General features: G+C 39.8%; 2 protein-coding genes across 2 annotated transcripts in view; both read left to right on the plus strand.

The window, feature by feature from the left end:
* LOC144309484 (uncharacterized) overlaps positions 1 to 8,241 on the plus strand; it is a 109,152-nt gene extending 100,911 nt beyond the window's left edge. Inside the window, exons 7-8 of the mRNA XM_077890575.1 lie at positions 6,916 to 7,033; positions 8,115 to 8,241. The gene's annotated coding sequence lies outside the window, so the exon portion shown is untranslated. The remainder of the gene's footprint in view (positions 1 to 6,915; positions 7,034 to 8,114) is intronic.
* A 3,525-nt stretch (positions 8,242 to 11,766) lies between these two features.
* LOC144309492 (leucine-rich repeat-containing protein 37A2-like) lies at positions 11,767 to 21,545 on the plus strand. The gene is made up of 7 exons (XM_077890583.1): positions 11,767 to 11,925; positions 14,099 to 15,912; positions 16,312 to 16,416; positions 19,501 to 19,550; positions 21,018 to 21,072; positions 21,154 to 21,293; positions 21,396 to 21,545. Exons 1-7 carry the CDS (start codon positions 11,784 to 11,786, stop codon positions 21,502 to 21,504), a joined length of 2,415 nt encoding a protein of 804 aa, XP_077746709.1. The 5' UTR covers positions 11,767 to 11,783; the 3' UTR covers positions 21,505 to 21,545.
* Positions 21,546 to 25,770: the final 4,225 nt, after the last annotated feature.

A 25,770-nucleotide genomic window follows, 5' to 3' on the forward strand; every position in this document is an offset into this window, starting at 1 on the left:
AACTCTTACAACTCAATAAAAAGACTAATAATTGAACTTTTAAATGGGCAAAGGATTCAGAGAGACATTTCTCCAAAGAAAATACACAAATGGCCAATAAGCACATGAAAAGATGTTCAATGTCTTAAGTCATTAGGGAAATACAAATCAAAGCTATAATAAGATACTACTTTATACTCACTAAGATGGCTATAATCAGATGGAGAATGATAAGCGGTAGCAAGATTATGGGGAAAGTGGAATCTTCATACATTGGTGAGAACATAAAATGGCATAGTTACATGTGGAACACAGTTTGGCAGTTCCTCAAAAGGGTTAGACATAGAGTTACTACGTGACTCAGCAATTCCACTCCTAGGTATGTACCCAAGAGAATTAAAATCATATGTCCACACAAAACCATGTATGTGAATACTCATAGCAGCATTATTAATAATAGAAGTGGAAACAACTGAAAAGTCCAATAACTGAGGAACAGATGAACAAAAGGTGATGTGTCTATGTAAGGGAATATTATACAGCCTTCAAAAAGAATGAAGTGCTGGTATATATGCTACAACATGGAAAAACTTTGAAGCTAACAGTTATGTGAAAGAAGCTAGACACTCATTTGTATGAAATGTCCAGAAGAGGCAAATCTAGGATACAGAAGGGGAATTAGTTGTTGCCTGGGAGGAGGGAAGAAGGGGGTGGTCACAGCTGATGGGTACGGTATTTATTTTGGAGGGTGATGAAACTGTCCTGGAATTAGGGTGGCTGTTGTCTATCGAAGTATACCACTGGACTGTATACTTTACAATGTTGCATAGTCTATTATGTGGATTATATCTCAATTAAAAATAAAGAACTGGGGATCCCTGGGTGGAGCAGCGGTTTAGTGCCTGCCTTTGGCCCAGGGCGTGATCATGGAGATCCGGGATCGAATCCCACATCGGGCTCCCGGTGCATGGAGCCTGCTTCTCCCTCTGCCTGTGTCTCTGCCTCTCTCTCTCTCTCTCTCTCTCTCTCTCTCTCTGTGACTATCATAAATAAATAAAAATTTAAGAAAAATTTAAAAAAAAAATAGAGCACTGGGTGGTAGAACACCAAATATGTTGGTAGGTGGAGAAAAGAAAAGACTTGGACTCTTCTACAACTGAGGTCAGAGGGAGCCAGTGGTAGTGAGGTTGGGAGACAGACTTTTTGGTGGGGGGAGCCATACATTTTTGTTCTTGCCTTGGAAACTCCCCTATTCTTCCTATTCCCATTCTTCTAGATTTTTTTCAGTACCATTAATGTATTGGATTTGTAATGCTAGTTATTATTCAGCAAGATAATGAAGAGGAAGAATATGAGTGTCACATGTCTGGTTAAGCACAGTTCCTCTACTTTGAGATGTTGAATGTCCTTTGCTTTTATTTTTATTTTATTTTTAAAAATATTTTATTTATTTATTCATGAGAGACACACACAGAGAGAGAGAGAGAGGCAGAGACAGAGGCAGAGGGAGAAGCAGGCTTCATGCAGGGAGCCCGATGTGGGACTCAATCACGGGTCTCCAGGATCACGCCCTGGGCTGAAGGCAGCGCTAAACCCCTGAGACACCGGGGCTGCCCTATCCTTTGCTTTTAAAAAACAATTGGCATTAAAATCTATAAGCTCACTGATGGGCTATGTGCTTGTGAGCTCCTCCACCTCTGCATCCTTCCCTCCGTGCGTTTTAAAACAATGACTATAAACCATTATGTAGCCAAAACTATTTGTTTTAACAGTTTGTTATCCTTCCCCCAAATTATCTCAGTTCTCTAACCGTCCACTCTTTCCTGAGTGTTCACCCATGGTCTTGTACCCATCAGCTCAGTGTTTCCTCTTAACCAGTCAGCCCTTGTCCTACTGAGGTTAACATCCTGCATTTATCACTAGTGAAACCAAAATATGGGGCCACTCTAAATTATCCTTGTTCCTCCTCCTGTCTTTAGCGCTATCTTTTCCTCATGAAGGCTGTGCCTGGAGGAAGGACAGAATGAGAACTGACCCAAAAGTTTACAGGTGGAGTACTCCATAGCAACTGCTTTTCTACAAACCACAATACGAGTGGTTTAGATTCACTGAGGACATCACACTAGAGATCATTTTCCTTTCGGTTCAATTCCTTCATTTTGCAGATAAAAGATGTGCTGACCCCTAGTCCACTGGCTTTTTGACATTCACAGGGTTATCTTTATGGAAGTAAAATAAAACAACAGTTTTTATTAGCTTTAAAGGCTGTCTTGTCATCAAAGTTGAAGAGATATTATTCTAAATGATTTTTTTGAAAACTATACCTTATTTGAAGAGGAAAACTCTTGCATTTTTGCAAAAGCTTTTTGCTGTAGAACAATGGGACGGATTAAAGGTAGCTCACAAAATAAGGGAACACGTCTTACCTGTTTTTATTTTTTTCTCCAAATTCTTCTATACGGGTCCAGATAGATGGACTATGTTTCCTTTCTATTAACTAAGGAGACAGAAGAATTGAGGACTGAAGCATGTCTTCACTGTCCTGAATGTACTGAAATCCTAACAGCTTTAGCTGAAAAACTATCCAAAGTAGGCAGTGAAAATAAATTTAAAATAGGACAAACTCCAAACTATCTATCCTAGAATCCCAAGACAGGCAGGGAAAACTGGCTCCTGGAAGGAAGACAGTCGAAGAAATAAGTAGAGTGACCTAGACCCTGTTCCAGTATGTTTGAAGTACTTGGGGATGGATAACCCCTTTCCTTTATTCATCTACATATGTCCATGAGCCACGAGAATGTGACTCCCCACGTGAAGCTCCTCAATACAAGACTTCTAACTAACTTTATCACATAAATTCTTTCTCAGGGGTAGGGGAGGGGCCAAATGTAAAGAATCTGTAATGGTAAGCCTATATCTTAATCAAAGTTCTGAGAATAGTTTTAAAGAAGAGTTCCTGGCAGTGAGGAACAGCAGAAGAAGCAAGCGCCCTTGGAAGCAGGCAGACCTAGGCTTGAATTCTGGCTGTCACTTCCTGGTGAAGTGACTTGAATAACAAACATCTCTGAGTCTTAGTACCATTTACCTCATAAGGCGATTTGAGGATTAAATGAAAGACCATATGCAAAGCATCTTGCATAAGGCTGAGCATAGAGTAGGTGCCTAGTAGTAATGGTGTTACATTTGCCCTGGGGCAGTGAGCAGAAAGCCTGGGGATACCCATAGGTGGCATGGCCAGGAGCTCCAGAAGCATGGGATTGTCTTAGGGAAAAGGAGTTCTCTGCTCTAAAGCTCTTATTCCAGTTAGAAACCAACTCCAAGAGACAATGCACCAAAAGCCAAATAGTCATCATTTAGCTCCTAGTACAAGGGAAAGCGGAGCTGTATTACTTGCAAATCTTGTAAGTGGTTTTGCCACTTATCAACAATGTGAACCTAGGCAAGTTACCCAATGTCTCTGTGTTTCAATTTCCTTGTCCCCAAAGTGGGGATAACAATATCTACATCACAAGAGCTGTTGGAAAAACGAAAATGAGATACAGTGTGAGGGAGCATGTATTGAGTATTTTCCATGTGGCAGGCACTATCTAAGAGTTTTGGTCACACTATCTTGCTTGTACAATACATAAAAGTCCTTAGTATAGTGCCTGGAACACAGTAAGCACCTAATAGAGGTAGGTATTAAAGAAATATTATGGGGCAGAGGAGGAACTGCTATGGTTCCGAGAGAAAGAAGATACGTATCGTTAATAACATGCATGGGAAGAATAAGATGCAGTTGGGAGAAGGAAAGTATAGTGGTTGCTGGGTATGACTGTCTCAAACCTTTTGAACTATTACTAATAGAAAATAATAAAACAGCCACCCTGAGTCCTCCCAAAGGACAGACTGAGTTATTATTTTCACCCTTAATGTTTATGCCTTTCTGAATCTGAACAAGAAGCTGCCAGGATTTCCAGTACATACCAAAAAGTGATGACAATACCCTGAAGTGTATAAACTTGTGTGTGCACACGGCTATCTAAAGGAAACCAATGCTGGATGACTGGGGAAGCATTAGGGTGTCTCTGTGACTGCAGCTCAATTTGCCTTCATAGTATGGCCACACCTGCCTCATTGGTATTCTCAACAGTGAGGTAAATAATTCAATAGGGATAAGGCTTAGAATTTCCTTATTCTCTCTTAGTGCTTATGTTCTTAGCACAACACTGAGGTACCACAGACAAGCCAGCATGTCAATGTACTCTACTTGCATAAGATATAGCCCTTCTACATGGTAGAGTCTTTCAGTTTCTAAAATCATGGAGCTTGTATTGTTAGAACCAGTGAAGTGACTAAAAGAATTTTTAAAAACAATCCATCAGTCTGGACCTGTGTAGGTGAATGAAGAAGAAGCACTTTAAAGTCAGAAAAGAAGAAAAGTATACTTAACATTTTGGATTATCAACCACTGCTGGTTTTCCATAATCTATTTCATTCCTGATTTTATCTGAAAGAGATATGATTATTACTACCATTCAAAAAGTGGTACCTTATTAAAGCCAAAGAAAACAAAAACCTCCAAAGGTGGTACCTCATTAATAAGCTCTTGGCATGTCTTTGAGGTGGATTTCAGATTCAAAATAGACTTTACCACACTGCTAACTTGTTCAGTCAGTATTTATCAATAACTTAGAGGCTTCATTCAAGAAGCTTACTGAGTTATAATTACCTGAAACCCAGGGTCAATCAAGGTCTTGTGGGGCCTGAACCTCATCTACTTTGGGAAATCCTGTCTAATAAAAACATGCAACATTATGAATATAAAAATTGCTAGGACTCCTCTCAAGACCTTGGAAGGGGCCTATGGAAGTGAGGAGCCCTGAAGTTAAAGCTTTGGTCAGTTCAAAATAAATCCACCTCAGCTAGGGCCTATACATTTTACAGACTTCTTTAATGCCAGAGAAAATATTGTTTCAACTTATAAACACCTTGGTAACATGTCACACAGGTAACATGACTAATTCAAAGGGTGGCATCTTCCCTTGGCAACTTGCCTTTGGAAAGAAATGCAATGAAGTTTATATTTCACTATGGCAGAGATTTCCTAAAGCAGACTAGCTTTGTCTATTAGAAAAATTTGACCTCAAACAAAAAAGGAGCCTAACCCCCAGTACACACTTACTGTATCGTGATAATCTTTCAGAAGGAACTGTGAATTAGTTTTCGAAGCTGTATTCAAGTCCCATGACATGAGTATTAATTTATTATCAATACTGGCTAGCTCTGGTTCTTTAATTACCTTTTTCTGTTATTTAAGATGCACACAGAAACTCAACACAAACAAGCTGTTGCTTCATCCATTAAGAGTCTTTTCTATCCCACAACCTGTTCCCTACCTTGTCAACCCCCTACCTTGTTACCCTGCTGCATGGATGCCCGCACGGCTCCCGTGTGTTTTCCTGTCAACATCTTTCTCCTTCCAGTATGAAAGTTTCTTGGGGACAGTCCCTGTCTTATTCTTTGTACCCCCAGTACTTAGTACAGTGTTGACATGTATTGGACATGGCACTCAGTGAATGTTTTTCAATGAATTCATTGATTTTTATCAACTGATTCCCCCATATTCTTTCTTGTGTTGCCCATATAACTATAATGAAAGTCAGATTCTTTCCTTTCCTTCCTTTCTTTCTTTCTTTCTTTCTTTCTTTCTTTCTTTCTTTCTTTCTTTTCTTTCTTTCTTTCTTTCTTTTCTTTCTTTTTTGGAAATTCAGATTCTTCTAAGAGACTCTTGGTGTGATAACATGCTTAGAAATAAAGATGGTGAGTTTAAGGCAGTATATTGATGCACCAAAACCTCCTGGTGCAGAAACCCAATGAGCCTTTTCTCCGGGGTGTTCGCAAGCAAAAAACTGACCCTCTGTAGTCTTTTTCCAAGTTAGGCATCAGCAAATTAATGGGAGGAGAGAGGAGCCTTCAACAGATAGGCATCTGCAGGAACTGTCCCTCTAGCTCCAGACACACCCTCAACACCTTCATCTATCCTAAAAAAAACTGTGTGAAATAATATTTCTGAACTACAAGACAGGTAAGATAATCTTTTCCAAAGTCACGTTTAGAGGAAGATCTTCACCTTGAGTCTAAAATCCCCCTCAGGCCATTGAACATCCCCCACTATGATTTGTTTATATCACCAGGAAATCACAGAATTTTCCAGCCGAAAGGGAATAACACACTTCTTATTGAAGAAGAGTCAGGAAATAGCCACATGGAATTATGCTACAGCAATGTATTTCATGAACATTTTTCACACAACTTAACACAAACAATATCTTTTACCATACCTCAAAGGTTCTTATGGCCCCCAGATGATTTACTCAGAGGTATACATTTTTTGAAAAATAATGTTCTGGGTAACTGGTGAGAGAAGTGCCCTGTGGCAGGTTCTCAGCAGTTCTTTCTGCTTTACCATTTAAAAGAAGCTGATGGCTGAGGAAGCACCCACACTTTTGCTCCCTGGAGAATTCCCCTACACTTAGTTCTTTGAAGCTTTATTTTGCATGCATTGAAGCAGTTAGGAACTTTGCCCATTAGCAGGAATCAAAGTTAAATTCAGAGGTGGAATTTGAAGGACCATGCCCCTATTGGAGAAGCATCATTGTCATGGATTCCCAGGATAGTGTTGACTTGGGTGTTATTTGCTTGGGGCCTTTTATTGCCCATACCAAAGCTGAGTACAGGGAAAGCTGAGAGTGCCATTTATGAGATAGACAAGCCTCTTGGCCTCTTTGTACCTTAGTTTCATTTGAAAAAAAAAAAAAAAGAATGGATTTTAAGACATACTTTTCAGAGTTCATACTGGGCTTAACATCCACTGAACCAATAAATGTATGATGTTTTTACATATTGTTTGTCTGTTTATTTTTTACATGTGTTTATTTTCTATTTCACTTACAGCTTATGTAAAAACTGCATTCCATGCCAGGCCTGAAATGTTCCAAAGCTCACTTCCGTCAATACATTGCAACTAACATTTCTACAAAAAAAGACACAAGCAAAAGAAGAAGGAAAAAAGGTATTCTTTCAGAACATTTACCCTTTGGCAGTGATTCCAATTTATATAGGATGAAACATAATCTCAATACCCTCTCCATATCCTGAAACTATCTCGCTATGGAAGATATGCCTTTTAAAATTTTTTTAGAAATTTAAATTTAAAAAATTTGCATGAAAGATTTATATTTTCATGTTTCTACATGTGTTGCATTAGATACAAATCTGTAAATGCTCAATAAATACTTGTGTTAGGTAATCTTTATTTCTCTAGAAAAATATTTCACATCAGCACTATTGACATTTATGGTTGGATCCTTTTTTAAGAGGGGCTGTCCTGTGCATTATAGGGTGTTTAGTGCCATCTCTGGCCTCTGCCCACTAGATGCCAGTAGCATATCTACAGTCTGACAACCAAAAATGTCTCCAGACACTTCAAATGTCACCTGGGTGCAAAATCACCCTAGTTGAGAACCACTTCTCTAGAATGATTCAGTCTGATCTGTATAATAATTCTTACACTAATCTTTGCTACAGACAAAAAAGATTCGCTACATAATTTTAGTAGCTTTCTACTAATAAAATTACAATCATATTTCAAAATGATTGTAGCAAAGAGGTTTACAATTAAGTTTAACAAAAATTCCAAATATAATGAAATTTATATTTGTAACTTACATAAACTTCAAAAAAGGTAGTGGTTCAAATGTACGTCTTTCAATAGATTGTATCTTATTGCAGGATAAATCTCTAGGAAAAGTAAAAGGAAAATATTGCCTCAATTAGCTATTAGATACCTAACTAGTAGGCTGATAGTATTGAATAAGCAGCTTTTGCCTAAACTCTGAACTTAAGGACTTGTTATTTGAACCTTCCAGAGCCCCTAACTCTCCTCATCTCTCTTAAGAGTCTCACTTTCATAAATGAAAGAAGTAACTACAGCTCTTGATAGATTCTGGAATTAATCTTTCCTGAGAGCAGAAGAATTAATTAGAGGACATTTGAGGCCTCATCAATTTCTAGATTATGAGCTCAAAGTTTTGACCTCCACATAGAATTTCTTTCTTTATTTTGTAAAAGATTTTATTTATTTATTCATATAGACACACAGAGAGAATGAAAGGCAGAGACACAGGCAGAGGGAGAAGCAGGCTCCATACAGGGAGCCTGACATGGGACTGGATCCAAGGTCTCCAGGATCACACCCTGGGCAGAAGGTGGCACTTAACCGGTGAGCCACTCGGGCTGCCCCTATAATTTCTTTTTAAAAAATATTTATTTATTAGAGAGTGTGTGTGCATGCACATGCACAAGTGGGAGGAGCAGAGGAAGAGGGAGAGAGAATCCCAAGCAGACTCCTCACTGAGTCCAAAAACTGTCTTTTGGGGCACCTGCGTGGCTCAGTGGTTGAGCATCTGCTTTTGGCTCAGGTCGTGATCCTGGAGTCCTAGAATCGAGTCCCTTTTCAAGCTCCCCACAGGGAGCCTGCTTCTCCCTCTGCCTATGTCTCTGCCCCTCTCTCTGTATCTCTCATGAATAAATAATTACAATTTTTAAAAATAAATAAATAAAAACTGTCTTTTCATTTCACTGGCCTCTCTATTTTTGTTTTCCATTTTCTTTATTTGTGCCTTGATCTCTATTATGCTATTTCTTCTCCTTATTCAATGATTAATTTTCTTTTCTTTTTTTAATTTCTTAAAAGTGGATACTGGGGAAGCTGAACACCGCATTAGCAACATCCCATATGTTGACATGGTTTCAGTTTTAGTACGAAATAGCTCTTAATTTCTCTTTTGATTTCTTTGACTGGCAGGGTTACTTAGAAGTATGTTGTTTAGTTTCTAAATAATTTGGAGATTTTTCAAATCTGTTCATTTCTAATTTAATTCCATTGTAGTCACAGAACATATGTTGAATGACTTAAATCCTTTTAAACTTATTGAGGCTTGTGTTATACCCATGAATTCTGGTATTAGATGAGCCTATGATCTATTTTGGTAACTATTATGTATCTACTTGAAAAAAATGAGTACTCTGATTTTGGGTGGAGCATTCTATAATGTCAGTTAGGTCAAGTATGTAGATAGTGTTATTCAAGTCTGCTATATCTTTACTGATTTTCTATATATTTTTCTGTCAATTATTTAGAAAGCAATATTGAAATTTCCAACTATAATTGTGTATTTATTTGTCTCTCTTTGCCATTCTCCTTCATATATTTTGAAGTTCTGTTATCAGATGCATAAATTTTTAGGTTATGTCTTTTTTATTAGTTGATATTCCTATAATGATGGAATAACCTCCTTTATCCTTGGTAATATTTTTTTACTTTGAAATGCACTTTGTCTTACAGTAATGTAGCCACCCAAGGTTTCTTTTGATTACTGTTAGCATAGCACAATTTTTTCTATACTTTTAACCTACTTGTATATTTCTATTGCAGATGATTCTTATAGACAGCATATAGTTGGCTTTTGCTTTTTTATATTTTAATTAGGGTGATTATACCATTACACCTAATGTAATTATTAACATGACTACATTTAAAGCTACTAAACTCTCTATGTGTCCCATCTGTTCTTTGTTTTGCTATTTTTTTTCTTTTTCTTCCTACTTTTGGATGACTGAGTACACTTTTAAATTAAATTAAATTAAATTAAATTAAATTAAATTAAATTAAATTTTATTTGTTGGCTAGTTAATTACAACTCAGGTTTTGTTAGTTTAGCAGTAGTTTAATGGCTTGTAGTGTTCATCTTTAACTTTTCACAGTCTATCTTCAAATAATATATGATTTCATGATTGGCATAAGAACCTTACAATATATAGTGTACTTCATTTCTCCCTTACTGGCCTTTGTGCTAATGTCTTCATACATTTTGCTTTACTTCTAAACAGCACACTATATTATTTTTTTGTTTAAACAATAAGTTAACTCCTTTAGGAAGTATAGTTGATGTATATTAAATTAGTTTCAGATGTACAACATAGTGATTGAAGAATTAATACCACAATAAGTGTATTACGGTATTATTAACTATATTCCCTACATTGTACTTTTCATCTGGAGACTTACTTTATAACTAGAAGTTTGTACTTCTTACGTCTTTTCACTCATTTTGACCATATCCCCGCCCTCTACTTTAACAGCCACCAGTTTGTTCTCCATATTCATGAATCTGTTTCTCTCTTCTTTTTGTTGTCAGTTTTCATTTGTTTAAGATTCTACATATAAGTGAAATCATATTGTATTCAGATATTTAAATAGTAAGAAAAACCTTATGTATTTACCTTTGGAGTTACCAGTTCTAATGTTCTTCTTCCTTTTGTGTGGATCCACATTTCTATCGCAATCATTTTCCTTCTGCTTGAAAATACTTTCTTTAGCTTTTCTACAGTGTAAATCTACTAATGATGACTTCTTTCAGCTTTTGTATGTCTCAGTCTTTTGTTTTGCTTTTATTTTTGAAAGATCTGGATATAGAATTCTAGTTTGATAGTTGTTGGTCCCCTCTCCGCTTCACTGCTTTAAAGATGTTGCTCTACTGAGTTCCATTAATTCCAACAAGAAATATGTTACCATTGTTATCTCTATTTCCCTATATGTTGTGTGGAGGTTTTTCCTTTGGCTTATTTTTAACATTTTCTCTTTATTGATGGCTTGAGAAGTTTGATTATGATGTGCTTTGGCATAGTTTTGTCCATATTTCTTGTGTTTAGAGTTCATTGACCTTCTTGGATTTGTGGGTTTATTAGGGTTACCTGTTTGGACAATTTGGGGGCTATTATTTTTCAAATTATATTTCTTCTCCCTTGTAGACTCTACGTATGCATATATTAGGCCACTTGAAGTTGTTGTATAACTCACTAAGTAGAGACATGGGTTTCTTAGTCTGGGATTTTTTTTTAAGATTTTATTTATTTGACAGAGAGTGAGAGCACAAGCAGGGGGAGCAGAGGAGAGGGAGAAGTAGGCTCTCTGCTGAGGAGCAAAACTGATGTGGAGCTCGATCTTGGGACCCGGGGATCATGACCTGAGCCGAAGGCAGACATTTAACTGATTGAGCCACCCTGGTGCCTCATCAGTCTGGTTTTCTTTAACATAAGAAATATTGTTATAACTTTTTTTATAAAGATTTTATAATTTATTTAAGAGAAAGAAGAGAGCACACGTGGGTGGGGCAGAGGAATCTCAAGCAGACTTACAGTGATCTAGGAGCCCAGTGAGGGGCTTGATCTTATGAGCCTGAGATCATGACCTGAGTTGAAACCAAAAGTCAGATGCTTAACCAACAGTGGCACCCAGGCACCCCAGTTATAGTAACTTTTTAAACATCCTTGTCTGCTAGTTGTAACACCTGTGTAGATTTTGGGTTAGTTTTGATTGATTGCTTTCTATCCTTGATGTGGGCCATATTTTAGACTTACTCAGACTCTTCTTAGAAGTCTACCCTCTTCCTGTATGCTCTTAACCCAAAGTGAGACTTTTGGGTCAGAAGGAGATACTTCTGAACTGAACTACTGATCAATGTCACCCAGTTCTTATCTCTGTCTTATTCTAGGTATATCATACCCCCTACCATCCTTACCTATTGGTTGAGCACCTCTGTCCTTCTCTTTATTTATAATATTCATGAGCAACAATTGGCCAACTGGTCCCTACTCAACCCTACCCAACCATCATATGCCACAAGAATTCCTTTATGCAGAGCCCTGTGAAGACCTTGGCCTGAATCTTCTACTCAAGTAACCCCTTTACCACTAATATAATGCTCTGTGTTTCCATTTATAGGATATTACCTAGCCGTATGTCCTGTTGTCTCTGCCAACTCAAAAATAATATTGAGGTTGTTTGCAAGACAGTCAAGCTGCATTGTGACGGTGAATGTTTGACAAATGCCACACGTTGTGGTGAGTTTGAATTGCCTCATGATATATATATAATATTTATATTTAAAGATTTTATTTATGAGAGAGAGAGAGAGAGGCAGAGGGAGAAGCAGGATCCATATAGGGAGCCTGATGTGGGACTTGATCCCAGGACTCCAGGATCACGCCCTAGGCTGAAGGCAGGTGCTAAACCGCTGAGCCAACCAGGAATCACCTCATGGTATATTTTAAATTTTATTTATGTTTTAATTTTTATTTTTAATCAACAATGATCAATTTTTAACTAATGATGTCACTGCATTATTTTTATTCACTTACAGTTCAAACCCCTAAATTTCTTTTTTTTTTTCAAAGATTTATTTGAGAGAGAGAGAGATGTGAGTCGAAGGAGGGGCAGAGGGAGAGAATCTCAAACAGATTCCCCACTGAGTGTGGAGCCCATTGCAGGGCTCAATCCCATGACCTTGAAATCATGACCTGAGCTGAAACCAAGAGTTGTATGCTTAACCCACTGAGCCACACAGGCACCCTTAAAATCCCTAAATTTATAAGAACTATTCCTTTGTTATAAGTCAGATTCTCAGTTACATTATTAAATTAATTACTCCCAAATGAAAACATATGCATCATAATTTGTAAACGAATTTCATATGTATCAGAACTCAGGTCCCCCTTGTCTTATATGACAAGTGGAGATATATTTTTGTTTATTGTTTGTTTTTACAAGTTATCAAGAGTAAAAGTGATGCTGATTTATAGATAAAGTTTATTCAGAGCCTGAGAGTTCCTGTTCCCTAACCAGAAGCTGCTGCCTTCTTATGGATACAGAGCACTCTTCTATTCTTGGACTGTCCAACTCTGAACTTTTTCTGAATCCTCAGCTTTTCTATCCAAAAACACTCAGATACTTTTAAGTATTTTTCTGTATACTATGTTTTATTGGCACTAACTTCATGACTTCCAAAATGTGCTTCTGCACCCAGATAGCTTGAATATGGTTCCCTATCAATGATCTAGGGTACATCATAAATAACACTTTGCTACCTCTGTAAATACAATGTTGCTTATTTTTCAAAACAATTTTTTACTAATTACTCCCTTATCTCTTAGAGGTGGGCAGAATAGGCATGTTTAGCCTCCTTTTACAGGTGAGGAAAAATTAGATCAGAGGTGTTAAGTACTGTTGCCTAGCACTCAAGTGTCCCGTTTAGGGCTCTCTACAAGCCCGTTGCTCCTCCTTTCTTGTGACCTTTATTACCTCCTCCTCTGACTCTCATCAACACCGCTGAAAATACTTCTAATTCTTCTGGAAATGAAACTCGGTTGGATGATACTGTGCATGTACACAAGCCATATGCTGACTTTCATGTAGTGGGAAGCTCTGGATGGTACCCTAATAACTAAAGCTAGAAATATTAGAAATGAAAGTGAAGTATATTTCTTCACATTCTGACAAAAAATTTCTTTATCCCTTCTGCATTTTAAAACCTCAAGTATTATTCCATTGATTTATCGAACATTCCACATTGGCATATCTCTCATACCTGGAAAATCTCTTAGCCTACACTCGTTCCCTGCCCAATTTAAGCAAAGAGCCAGGGTGGACTTAGTGCTTTTTTTCTGTCTAGAGCTTATGTTTTGTGTGAGCTGCAATATATGGGAGCAGGGACCAAGCATAGTAATTGATGGGTAGATGGAGAGGGCATGTCCAGATGAGGCCCTACTAGCAGTGGGTGTTTTCATGGGCATCTGTGATAGTAGCAAGAAAACAAGCACACTGAAGAGATAGAAGGAGGAAACCCCCTGCTCCCACTGCATCTGAAGCAGTACAGGACAGGGTATATGAATACCAGGAGTCACAGTAGATTTGCAGACAGTTTAGCTGAGTGTCTTCCAGACTTGGCTTTTCTTAAGTGCTAGATAATTGGCCCTTGGAGACCAAGGATTATGGAATAATCCTAAATGTAGTCATTCACGTTGTGAAAGGTTCTGAAGAAATAGCCATTTAAAAAAATACCCTTTTCTCCTTTTGTTGTTGCCAATATAGGTTCAAGTTTGAGTTTGTGTCCTTGATAATGGTACTCAGATATTTGCTGGTTCTTAATTTTTATGACTGGGATGTATGACTGCGGACTGACAAAAACTGTGCTATCAGCCTTTCATTATCAAAACTAGTCTCTTCTTTTTCTGACAGATGAAAAAGTATCTATAATGAATGTAGAAGGATCATTCATGAAGGTATTAAAAGCCCGGAAGAAGAGTACCAGTACTGAGCTGACAATTGAGCCAGAGAAGGCATCCTCAGACAAAAATGGCATCGGTCTGTCAGCCTTTATGAATGAGCAGTTAGACTTTAATGATGAAAGTGATGTTATCAGTGCGCTGAATTACATATTACCTTATTTCTCAGAGGGAAATGTAGAAGATGTAGAATCAACATTACTACCATTCATTAAAACTCTGTTTTCAAATGTTCAAGATGGAGACAAGCCTGTGGGTTACTTGAAAAACAACACAAAGAGCCCTTCTCTTGAACCTGGACCCAACAATTCAACTTACAAAAATAAACTGAGGAAACTCTCTTTCCTGGAAAATTTGTTAGATGCAGAAATTCAAGAAAAAATTGATGAGGTAAAAAAGAAAGAAAAAACTGCCATGCTTATACCTCCCGGGATTTTAGGTCCCAAATTTAAACGCCAAATCTTTCCAAAGAAATTGGAAACTGCCCAAGGACAGGAAAAGACCCTTCCCAAGGCTAAGAATGTACGGAAGAGGCGGTTTAGAAAAAACAGGGTTCTCAAGGGCCCCAAGGACCTACAGAAAAGGCACTACAAGGAAGTGGACGTTCAGAGCACCCAAGGGAAACAGAGTGCCCAGTCATTTGTGAAGAACATGGCCAAAGAAAGAAGGCTCAGTGGACCATCCCCAAGGGAGCTGGAGGAGCTTCACATGGCCCAGAGGCCCAGGAAATTAGTGGGAAACTCCATCCACACAGAGTCTTCATTCATAAAGGAGCACAAGGCAGCAGCCTCTTCTTTCCCGAAGCAATACATAATGGGCAGGCCTTCTGCCTCCACTGCTCCAAAATCCCTACCTAAGGTGAGAAACAAATCAGAAGACTTAACCTACCCCATTGTTGTTTTAGAAGATGCGAATGCTAGAGTTAGGGAAATGGAGATTTCCAGACCAGTCTCGCATTCTGGAAAAAAGTATATTTTCCATAAAATTCGCTCACGTATAGTCCAAAGAACACCCAAGACCAAAAAAAGTAAAAAGTTCAGAAAGAAAAACTCACTCTCGAATAGATTGATGCCTGCACAGAGGCCTCCATTGCCTGCCGTCAGGAGCCTCATCGATTCCCCTTCACAGGAGGCTATTTCATCTTCAGAAAAACGAACTCAGGAAAATCCTTTTCCAGAATTATTTACTCTTTCAGAACCTTCTAAAGAAAACACTACTGTAGAAAACACTACTGCACAGAATGCTTCTGAAGAAATTATTTCTCCAGGAAGCACTACTGTATCAGAACAAACTCCCCCTGAATTCACAAACCGTAGGAATCTTTCCAATACATATTCTACTACCACCAGAGACAACTTTGTGCCGACTGTTAAACAAACCAATGAAACACAATGGGAATACCACAACTTGGTCACTGACTTGCCCCCAAAGCCCACAGGCTTCAGTGTTGCAAAGCTCTCATCCGCAGGTGATCTATTTGAAATTCAGCTAAACCAGCAGCTACGGTCCCTCATCCCGAATAATGACGTGAGAAGGCTCATTTCTCATGTTATCCGGACTTTGAAAATGGACTGCTCTGAGACCAATGTGCAACTGGCTTGTGCCAAGCTTATCTCCAGAACAGGCCTCCTGATGAAGCTTCTCAGCGAGCAGCAGGAAGTAAAGGTGTCCAAGGCAGAGTGGGATACAGACCAATGGAAGACTGAGAACTATATCAATGAGAGCACAGAAGCCCAGAGTGAACAGAAAGAGCAGAAGTCAAGTGAGGTGAGGATAACTCCTGAACCATGGGGTCTGAACTTTTAGTCAGTTTAGGACATGCAATTAAAGCACCCACGCACAAGGACCAGGGCCTCCCAGTCTGGGTCTTGTCTTAGCCATTAATGTTGGCTGAGACAGTGATCTGCCACTTTGCTCATTTAGAGAATGGTGCCACTCTTCCCAGGTAGATGAGAAGAGGACTTAACATACAAGATAAATATATTATTGAAGAAAGGGCTAATGATAAAATTATATAACACATTAGATTTGGTATATTTCTTAAGAACCTATACGCCACTCCACTGAAAGAATGAGGTTTTAGAGTAGCTTAAGAATAGTTAGCTTTCATCCTTTTCTTTGATTTCTAAAAAATTGTTCTTTGTTTTTTGTTTTTTGTTTTTTTAGCTCACAAAAGAAGTTCCAGGTTATGGCTATAACAACAAACTCATCTTGGCAATATCTGTGACTGTAGTAGTAATGATTTTGATTATAGTTTTCTGTCTCATTGAGGTAAGAACAACCATTAATTCAGATTTCCAGAAAATCTTTTGTCTTTATAATAGATTCAGAATTTACAAACTTAAAATCAAAGCCACTTTCTCACTTACTGATACTTGGTATTTCTCTTCTGTCTGACAGACTGACATGTACTTCATTCTTTTATTGCAAAGTATATTCTGGGGATTTTTATTTTATTTTATTTTTTTAAAGAGAAGCAATTCTTTTTTTTTTTTAAGATTTTATTTATTCACGAGAGACACAGAGAGGCTGAGACACAGGCAGAGGGAGAAGCAGGCTCCATGCAAGGAGCCTGATGTGGGACTTGATCCTGGGTCCCCAGGATCACACAATGGGCTACAGGCAGTGCTAAACCGCTATGCCACTGGGGCTGCCCTATTCTGGGGATTTTTAAAGGAACTTTCCATTGCCAGGTGATTTATGGATTATAAACAAGGCAACAAGCCATTAGACTGTTTTGGGACGTTAGGCTTAAGAAGGCCAAGTTAACATGATAGTAACATTTCCTCAACTCAAAATTCTGTGGTTAGATGTACTCACCAGCCACTTTCAGACTACCACTGATTTCTTTCCTTGGTTGAAATGATGAGAGATAGTATCCACCCTCATGGAGCTATATCAGTCATCCTGGAAAAAAGGACATGGCTTAAAGATAAAAATATCATCTTGTTGATTAATTAGATTTACTCAGCAGCTTTTTCCACACACTGAATTATGTGAATAGTTTTGGTTAAAATACTGTAGCTAAAATCCTGCATCAGGCTACTCCAAAGCATGTCATGTTTATAGTCACCTGTGCTGGAGGTTGCCTGTTTACCTTTTCTTCAGTTCCATAATGACTTGGCACTGGTTTATGCCAAGCATAGGAAGAAGAATTTTCCATATCCAATTTCATGCCCACAACCCTGGGAGGACAATATTACCATCCCTCTTTCATACATAAAAGGGGATCAGCTTAAGGCTCCAGTGGCAAAACCCAAAGCAGAACCCAGTTTTACTTAACTGCAAATCCTGTGCTCTTATTCCACTGTTCTGTCTCCTTAAAGATGAAAACACTGGCCAGCATTTGAAACACTGAAATTCAGTGGAAGCCACTGAAAGGATTAATATATTTAATATGAAAAGAGTTTTATCAGTCACCAGAAGATGACCAACAATCCAAGGGTGAAGGGGGCGAGACTACAAGAAATGGGAGATGTTTTGAGTCTGTCACCATATATGCGAGTTCTTTCCTTGTGGCCTATGGGATGTGGGTCTTGTTAGCGAGGCCTTTGTTGCCTTTATACTGTCTTCGTCTATACTTATATTTGTTATAATTTATATTTTTCAACCTGTATAGATCTGTTTTGTTTTTAGGTATGGTTGAGGTAGGGGATCTAACATTTTCCCCCTACAGAAAGAACCAGTTACTTTAAAATCTTTTATTGAATGGTTCATTCTTTCTTAACAGATCTAAAATACTATTTTTTTGTAAGATTTTATTTATTCATGAGACACACACACACAGAGACAGAGACATAGGCAGAGAGAAAAGCAGGCTCGTCTCAGGGAGCCCAATGTGAGACTTGATCCCCAGACCCGGGTTCACCCTATGAGTCAAAGGCAGATGCTCTACCACTCAGCCACCCAGGCGTCTCTAAAATACTTTTCTTATCTGGATTCTTATCAGTCCAGTTTCCTTTCCCATATCACACTATATACTTAATTCCAATTGCTTTATAATAACCTATTTTGATGTCTGGTAGAGTTACGCTCATGCTCTTTGATCTCCTTTTTCATACATTTCATAGCTAGACTTGCATATCCCTTTACCAAATGTCAGCTGGCCAGTTTTTATTTAAAAAAAAGAAAAACTATCTTGGGATTTGAATAGGATTGCATTGAGTTTGAGGAGAATTGACATCTTTGCAATATTCTAGGAACATGGTATCATCATGTATTCATTTCTTAAAGTCCTTCAGAAGAATTTTAATGTTTTCATCTCAAAGGTCTTCCCCATTCTTTGCTGTAAGTTTATTCCTAGGTACTTTATGTCTTTTATTGATATTTTTTAATCTTTTTTTAAGATTTTATTTATTTATTCATGAGACACACACAGAGAGAGGCAGGGACACAGGCAGAGGGAGAAGCAGGCTCCATGCAGGGAGCCTGATGTGGGAGTCGATCCCGGGACTCCAGGATCACACCCTAGGCGGAAGGCAGGCACTAAACCATAGAGCCACCGAGGTATCCTTCCTTTTATTGATATTATAAATGGAACCATTCTTCCATTTGTTAATTAGTTATTTGTGGAACGTAAAAAAGCTATTGCATTTTGCATGTTGAGCTCTTGATTTTGTATTTAGCCATCTTACTGAATTCTCAGAGCACTTCCAGTAAAATTTATTTTTCTATTTTTTTAAAGATTTTATTTATTCATGAGAGACAGAGAGAAGCAGAGACACAGGCAGAGGGAGAAGCAGGGTCCATTCAGGGACCCTGATGTGGGACTTGATCCCAGGACCCTGGGATCATGCACTTAGCCAGAGGCAGGCGCTCAACTGCTGAGATACCCAGGCATCCCACTACAGTAAAATTTAAGTTGACTCTCTTGGGCCTTTTAGGTTGTCCATAATTTCATATGCCAATATGTTTTGTTTCTTACTTTCCAATACTTAATTTTTCCTATTGCATTGAGATGCCTGGAATCTTTAAAAGAAGTGTTTTCCTATTGCATTGATTAGGACCTCTTCAACGTGATGAATAGTAACAGGAATAATAGGCATTGAACTCTTGTCCTTGACTTTAAAACAATGTTGCTATTTAGGTTTCTGGTAGATACTTTTCTTTTCTTACTTCTAAGAATTTTTATTAGGAATTACCTGTTGGATGTCATCTAAAACAGTCAATAAAATGTATTGCCAGATGCACACAAGTTCCCAAGTTGGGACTATGGAAGAGTCAAAGGACTACTAAAAAATAGAATTCCTGCTCTCCAAAAAGGCTGAATAAGACTTAAAATACAAAGGAATGAATACAGATTTGGAGGCATGGTCATTGAGATGGGTACCTGTGATATGTTTTCTTCCAAAACAGATTTATTCTCATAGAGCAGCACCAGTGGAAGATGAAGAAGGAGGCTCAAGGTAAATTGGCAATTATTAAAGCAGAATTTCAGAACTAGATTTTAGAACTCCTATTTCACTCCCCTTGTTTTACACCCAGGAAACTACCAAAGGCAGAAAGAATATTGATTTGGTCTAATGCTTTGCCTGGATCCAGCAAAATTAGCTTCCCAGACAAATCTGAGTTAGAATGGAACTGACACAGAGCATCTACTGTCACTACTCCTTTAAAGAAAAAGGGTGGAGAGGGGTTGGGTGCACCTGTTCCTGCTGGTAGTGACCATCAGGCCTGGCTACAGAGTCTTGGGCTAAGAGGCCTAGTCTTCAAGGCTGATGGAAGGCAGAAAAATAGGACTCCTTCCTGTAAAGTGGCAGGAAAACTTCCCTCCTCCTCCTAGTTTTTGATCCACCACTCTCCATTCCCTTTGTCCAGACTCCATAGACTGTTAACTGGGAGAGGCCTTAGGTAATAGTTTGTCTCTTCCTTTTATAATAAGGAAATGGAGAAGAAAGGGAAGGTAAATTGCCCCATGGGCATACTGCTACTGAGTGTCAGAAGATGGTTCCTTTCCAGAGGGGCACTTCTCCTCTGATTATACTGTTCTTGGGCTGCGAGCTACATTTTATGTCACAACTCCGTACATACATACTGTCAAGACATAAGCAGGTTTTTAAAAATATTTTTTAATTTATTCATGAGAGACGCAGAGAGAGAAGCAGAGAGATAGAGGGATAAGCAGGCTCCTCTCATGGAGCCTAATGTGGAGTCCATCCCCAGACCAGGACCACACACGCCCTGAGCCAAAGGCATTACTAAACTGCTGAGCCACCTGGGCGAGCCAACATAAGCAGTTTCTAAGACAAACTTACTATACATTCTGATTCTTTCTATATTGTTTATATTCAAAAATAATATTTTGTGTTTTAGTGCTGGCTGTGACCTTCCTCACTCACTCATTAGCCACTGCCTGCAATGAGAAAGTCAGTGAGTTAGGTAACTTTGTTGGTTGGACTCGTGCATTTATTTGGTGTGAATCAACTTGTAGGATAAAGCAGCTAGGAAAATAGAAACACCTCTCTCTCCTCCTCCCCAGCAAATGATGCCTATGAGACAAAGTCCAAAGGGGACCAAAGTAAACTGCTTCTGGAGAGAGTAAGGTGCTTCTGTGTTATAGTTGCACAGTCTGTTCACTGCACGAGGGCACTTGGCCATAGGCCCAGGTGAGCAGGATGAAAATCTTGCTTATACTCAATGCCAAGCCACATACAAAGGCCTCCCCAGAGAAATTGTGGGGCCATTATGGACAGACATGGGAAAATTCTGGAAGTGTAGCATGCATGGGATTATTTTCAGGATCCGAGGTCTGTAGTGATTTTGCTTCCTGTGATTATGGACTGAGATGTCCTAATAGGACCAGAGATACACATTGTGAGAGGCATGGGAAATGGCGTGAATCACTAATTGTCTGCATATGTGTTTCCTCCAAGGCTCTTCTTTAATTCTCTGCTGCATAAGAGATGTTCAATCCAACGGGAGAATCAGGTAAATCTGAGGAAGATAAAGTCCCATGGCTGGAGAGAGCAGGGGAAATGCAGAATTAACAATGTCCTTTCTGTTTTCTAGGGCTTTTTCTGGAGAAGGTGGCCACTTTGGCTTCGGGACATGTACAGACCTCTCAATGCCACACGGAAGAAAAACATGGCACAGAAGCTACACGACAGGGATTCTTCTGATGAGGATGAGATTTTCAACAAGGAACCAGGGTACCTGATTGGGGACAATTTATACTTCTTTTCTAAAATGAGTTAATTATGAAAAGTTTAATTGTTCCTTTACAGAGTTAAAGGCATTCTTCTTTTTTGCAGAGAGAAAGGTGATGCCCCAGTAGAGAAGCCTCGGGCTGCAGATTCAGCTGCTGAAGACCTGGGTGAGGAGAGCGACAGTGAACTCCGCACCGTCATCGTCCTCAAGTGACTTTGTCCTGCCTCAGGCTGTCTATAAAGTTTATTTTTATTTTTATTAAAAAATTTATTTTTTATTGGTGTTCAATTTGCCAACATATAGAATAACACCCAGTGCTCATCCCATAAAGTGCCCCCGTCAGTGCCTGTGACCCAGTCACCCCTACACCCCGCCCAGCTCCCCTTCTACCACCCCTAGTTCGTTTCCTAGAGTTAGGAGTCTTTTATGTTCTGTCTCCCTTTCTGATATTTCCTACTCATTTTTTTCTCCTTTCCCGTTTATTCCCTTTCATTATTTTTTGTATTCCCCAAATGAATGAGACCATATAATGTTTGTCCTTCTCCGATTGACTTATTTCACTCAGCATAATACCCTCCAGTTCCATCCACGTCGAAGCAAATGGTGGGTATTTGTCGTTTCTAATGGCTGAGTAATATTCCATTGTATACATAGACCACATCTTCTTTATCCATTCATCTTTCGATGGACACCGAGGCTCCTTCCACACTTTGGCTATTGTGGACATTGCTGCTAGAAACATCGGGGTGCAGGTGTCTTGGCGTTTCATTGCATCTGTATCTTTGGGGTAAATCCCCAGCAGTGCAATTGCTGGGTCGTAGGGCAGATCTATTTTTAACTCTTTGAGGATCCTCCACACGGTTTTCCAGAGTGGCTGCACTAGTTCACATTCCCACCATAAAGTTTATTTTCTGATAATGGCTTCTCAGCATTGCTTGTAAAATACTTATTTTTCTCATATTAAAAATGTATAAATTAATAACCAATTCTAGCCATGTGGTAAGGAATTAAAATGGAAATAAACATGTATATACAGGTAACAGGGGACATTGGTGAGAGGAACAGACCTGAATCTAGAATCCCTCGTGGGAGACTGTACTTCCACAAGAGGCAGTGCCCGCAAGGAAGGATGAATAGGAGTATCTTCCCCTCGTTTCCCCAATAAAACCAGTGTCTGAAAACTGGAAAACATATCTATTAAATCAATTGGCAGTTTATTCTGGTGCTCTCCCCCCTGGTTCACCAAATACAAGTTATTCACAACATGCTTGACCTGCCCATAGAAGATTATCTGTTTCTGGCCCCTCTTGTAAGATTTTTAGCATTACCAGAATATTTGGATCACTGAGCCTAGCTCCACAGTAGGGCTAAGGCCTCTTTTTCTTCCCAAGCACTCAAACTCATACACAAAATATGTGCCCTGTCTTGGCATAGGGGGTTCTTCATTGTTACAAGCTATAGATAATTCACATTGGGGTATTTTGTTCCTTTTCTTTAAAAAAAAATAATCCCAACCCTTGGATAGCTAGCAGGGAGGGGCTGGAGGGCTAGGGTAAAGAAAAATGTGTGAGGGTGGTAATTACCCAAGACTGCCCTCCTCACTCCTTTATGTCAGAAAATATATTGGTGGTGCCACTTACCCATTCTCATGGACCACCCTACTAGCCTCTCCTGACTCCACTGAGGGTCAGATGTGTGCTACCAGGCCGCCCACCACCAAACCTACTACTGCCTTCCTCAACCAACACAGATAATGAAGCACAGGGATAATGAAGCACAATCTGTGGAAGAAGCACAACTCCCTCCACTTCTGGGATGCCAGGGTGGCTCAGATGGTTAAGCATCCATCCCTTGGTATCAGCTCCGGTCATAATGTCTTACAAGGAATGGATGCTCACCACTGTGGGGCTAGCAGTGGTGAATGTCAGGTTACTTTAGTTTTTATTTTTATTTTTTATTTTTTTCAGGTTACTTTACCACAGCTGCTTTCCATACATTCAAAGCTGCTGCTGCCACTCAAAAGTCAGTACATTTTGGGAACCCACTGCTGAAGTCACTGCAGCCCTCCATGGTCCCAAGCCTGTGACTGGCAACATGGAGTCCCAACATGTAGCCTGTGCATCTGCTACTGCAGAGGAGAAAAGAATGGTTTCCACCTCCTTTTCACCCCCTAGATTTTATTGGCAGAACTCTGCTGTCAAGGGAATCTGTGAAATGTGGTTTGTGGGCTTCTAGCACCTGCAAAGAAAGGGATAGAAGTGGGTAGCTAGAGCCAACCAATACTATCTAACAAATGGGTGGGTGTTAAAGTCTTTCTAAAAGGAAGGTGTTGTCTACATGGAGTAGTAACATGGTGGAGAGCTAGCTAAGTCAGAAACACAAAAGGTGTCATTTTAGCTGGGCAGCAGGTTAAGGTACCAGATACTGGATACCAATCACATGCAGTCATCCCCAGAGGTGACTGGAGAAGCACTTGGAGTTGATTCTTAGTTTGGCCTCCAGAATGTTCTCACTGGAATGAAAGCTGGATGGACTAATGGCAGTGAGGTATCTGAGAAAACATAGCCCCCATTCAAAAGGGCTGCCAGAGGAAACGGTGTCCATAGGGAAATAGAGTTTCTAAAAATGTGGCTTTGTGGGGATCCCTGGGTGGCTCAGTGGTTGAGTGCCTGCCTTCGGCCCAGGGCGTGATCCTGGAGTCCTGGGATCGAGTCCCACATCGGGCTTCCTGCATGAAGCCTGCTTCTCCCTCTGCCTGTGCTCTGCCTCTCTCTCTCTCTCACACATGAATAAATAAATAAAATCTTTTTAAAAAAAATATGGCCTTTGGACCTCTAAACTCAAACATCCTTGGGATGCTTATTTAAAAGGCTGATCTTCGGATCCCTGGGTGGTGCAGCGGTTTAGCGCCTGACTTTGGCCCAGGGCGCGATCCTGGAGACCTGGGATAGAATCCCACGTCGGGCTCCCGGTGCATGGACCCTGCTTCTCCCTCTGCCTGTGTCTCTGCCTCTCTCTCTCTCTCTCTGTGTGTGTGACTATCATAAATAAATAAAAATTTTTAAAAAAATAATAAAAGGCTGATCCTGAAAAATAAGCAAATTAATTTTAAAAGCTGATCCTGAACATCTCCCCTGTCAAAAACAAACCAAACCAGGCATACTTAAAGTGGTCCAGACAGATTTCCAAAGTAATAGAATATTGCAGTGGCACAGGGAAAAGGGTTCATCATGAACAGAACTCAACTGGGATAAGTACAGAGGTGACTGAGTATTGCACAGGGAGATTGAGGGACTAGGGAAGGGAATGAGTAGGGGCTCCATAGTCAGAAGCCAAAGATTACAAAAGGCAGGAAGGGGGTTAGCCCATATGAAACCATCTGGATTTGCTAACTGGCACTTACCAAAGCTAGACTCCTACTCTCTCACAGAAACTGGGAAACAGGGGCCCTATCTTCAGGTGGTGGCTGGAATAAGCAACAAATTCTTTAGACAGCCTTGAGTTTCACGGGCAGGCACTTTAAGGGAGACTGGGGTCTTACTAGGGCAGTGGTCATGAGCTGCTGAAAACTACGTTAGTGTTTGTTCAAGTCTTCACAGGCCAAATAAGGTTGAATCAAGAAGAGGGCTCAGAGGAGCCTGGCTAGAGTTTAGAGAAAGAATCTGTTACCATTCAGATGCCCACCCCTCCTGAGCTGATCTCCAAAACAGAGGGACCATTCTAACAAGACTGTTTATGCTCACCAAACTACTGGCGTAGTTAGTGCAAAGAGAACCAGGAGGTGGAGCAGAGGTTCCCTGGCTTCTTCAGGACCAGAGGTCAGCAGGGATTTGAGGCAGGGCAAGACAGACTGAAGATGACCAAAAGGCACGACTGAGATTCTCACCCTTGGCGTCTCAAAGAGTCACACTGGCTGGCTGCTGCCACTATGGAAATCAGGGCCTCTCAGTCCTGGGAAGCGCCAGGCATGACCAGCTCTGGCTCCTGAGGTCCTAGTCAGGGTGAGATGTTGTTGAGACCTGGGCGACAGTGGTGGGGCACCCCCTGGGGGTGTGGGAGGAGGCACACCCATTCAAGAAGAGGAAAGGTCCTGAGGTCTGAAGCAGAAGCAGGAATGGTGCTTCAAGGTGAGCCTTAATGTGTTCCAGTGTAGCACTGGAGAGGGGTCTGGCGCCACACTGTGGAGTGTTTCAGCTTACAGGGCCAAGGGAAATGAAGACTTCAACCGGTGAACAATACAAAGGCTTCATGTAGAGAGGGCTACACCCTACAATGGTGGAGCAGTAAAATAGGAGGAGCCTGGCTCCCTGACACATGAACCACCAAACTAGCCCTGGATTACAGTACTTAACCAGATCATTATATGAGAGATCAGTAAGCTTCTTTTTTATTTAACCCACTGCTGTGTTGGGTCTCTACTACAGTGGCTGAACCTATAGCCTAATAAAGGTTAACCAATAACGTTATAACCAATAACGT

Source organism: Canis aureus, unplaced genomic scaffold (assembly GCF_053574225.1).
Source record: "Canis aureus isolate CA01 unplaced genomic scaffold, VMU_Caureus_v.1.0 NW_027326424.1_RagTag, whole genome shotgun sequence".
NCBI lineage: Eukaryota > Metazoa > Chordata > Mammalia > Carnivora > Canidae > Canis > Canis aureus.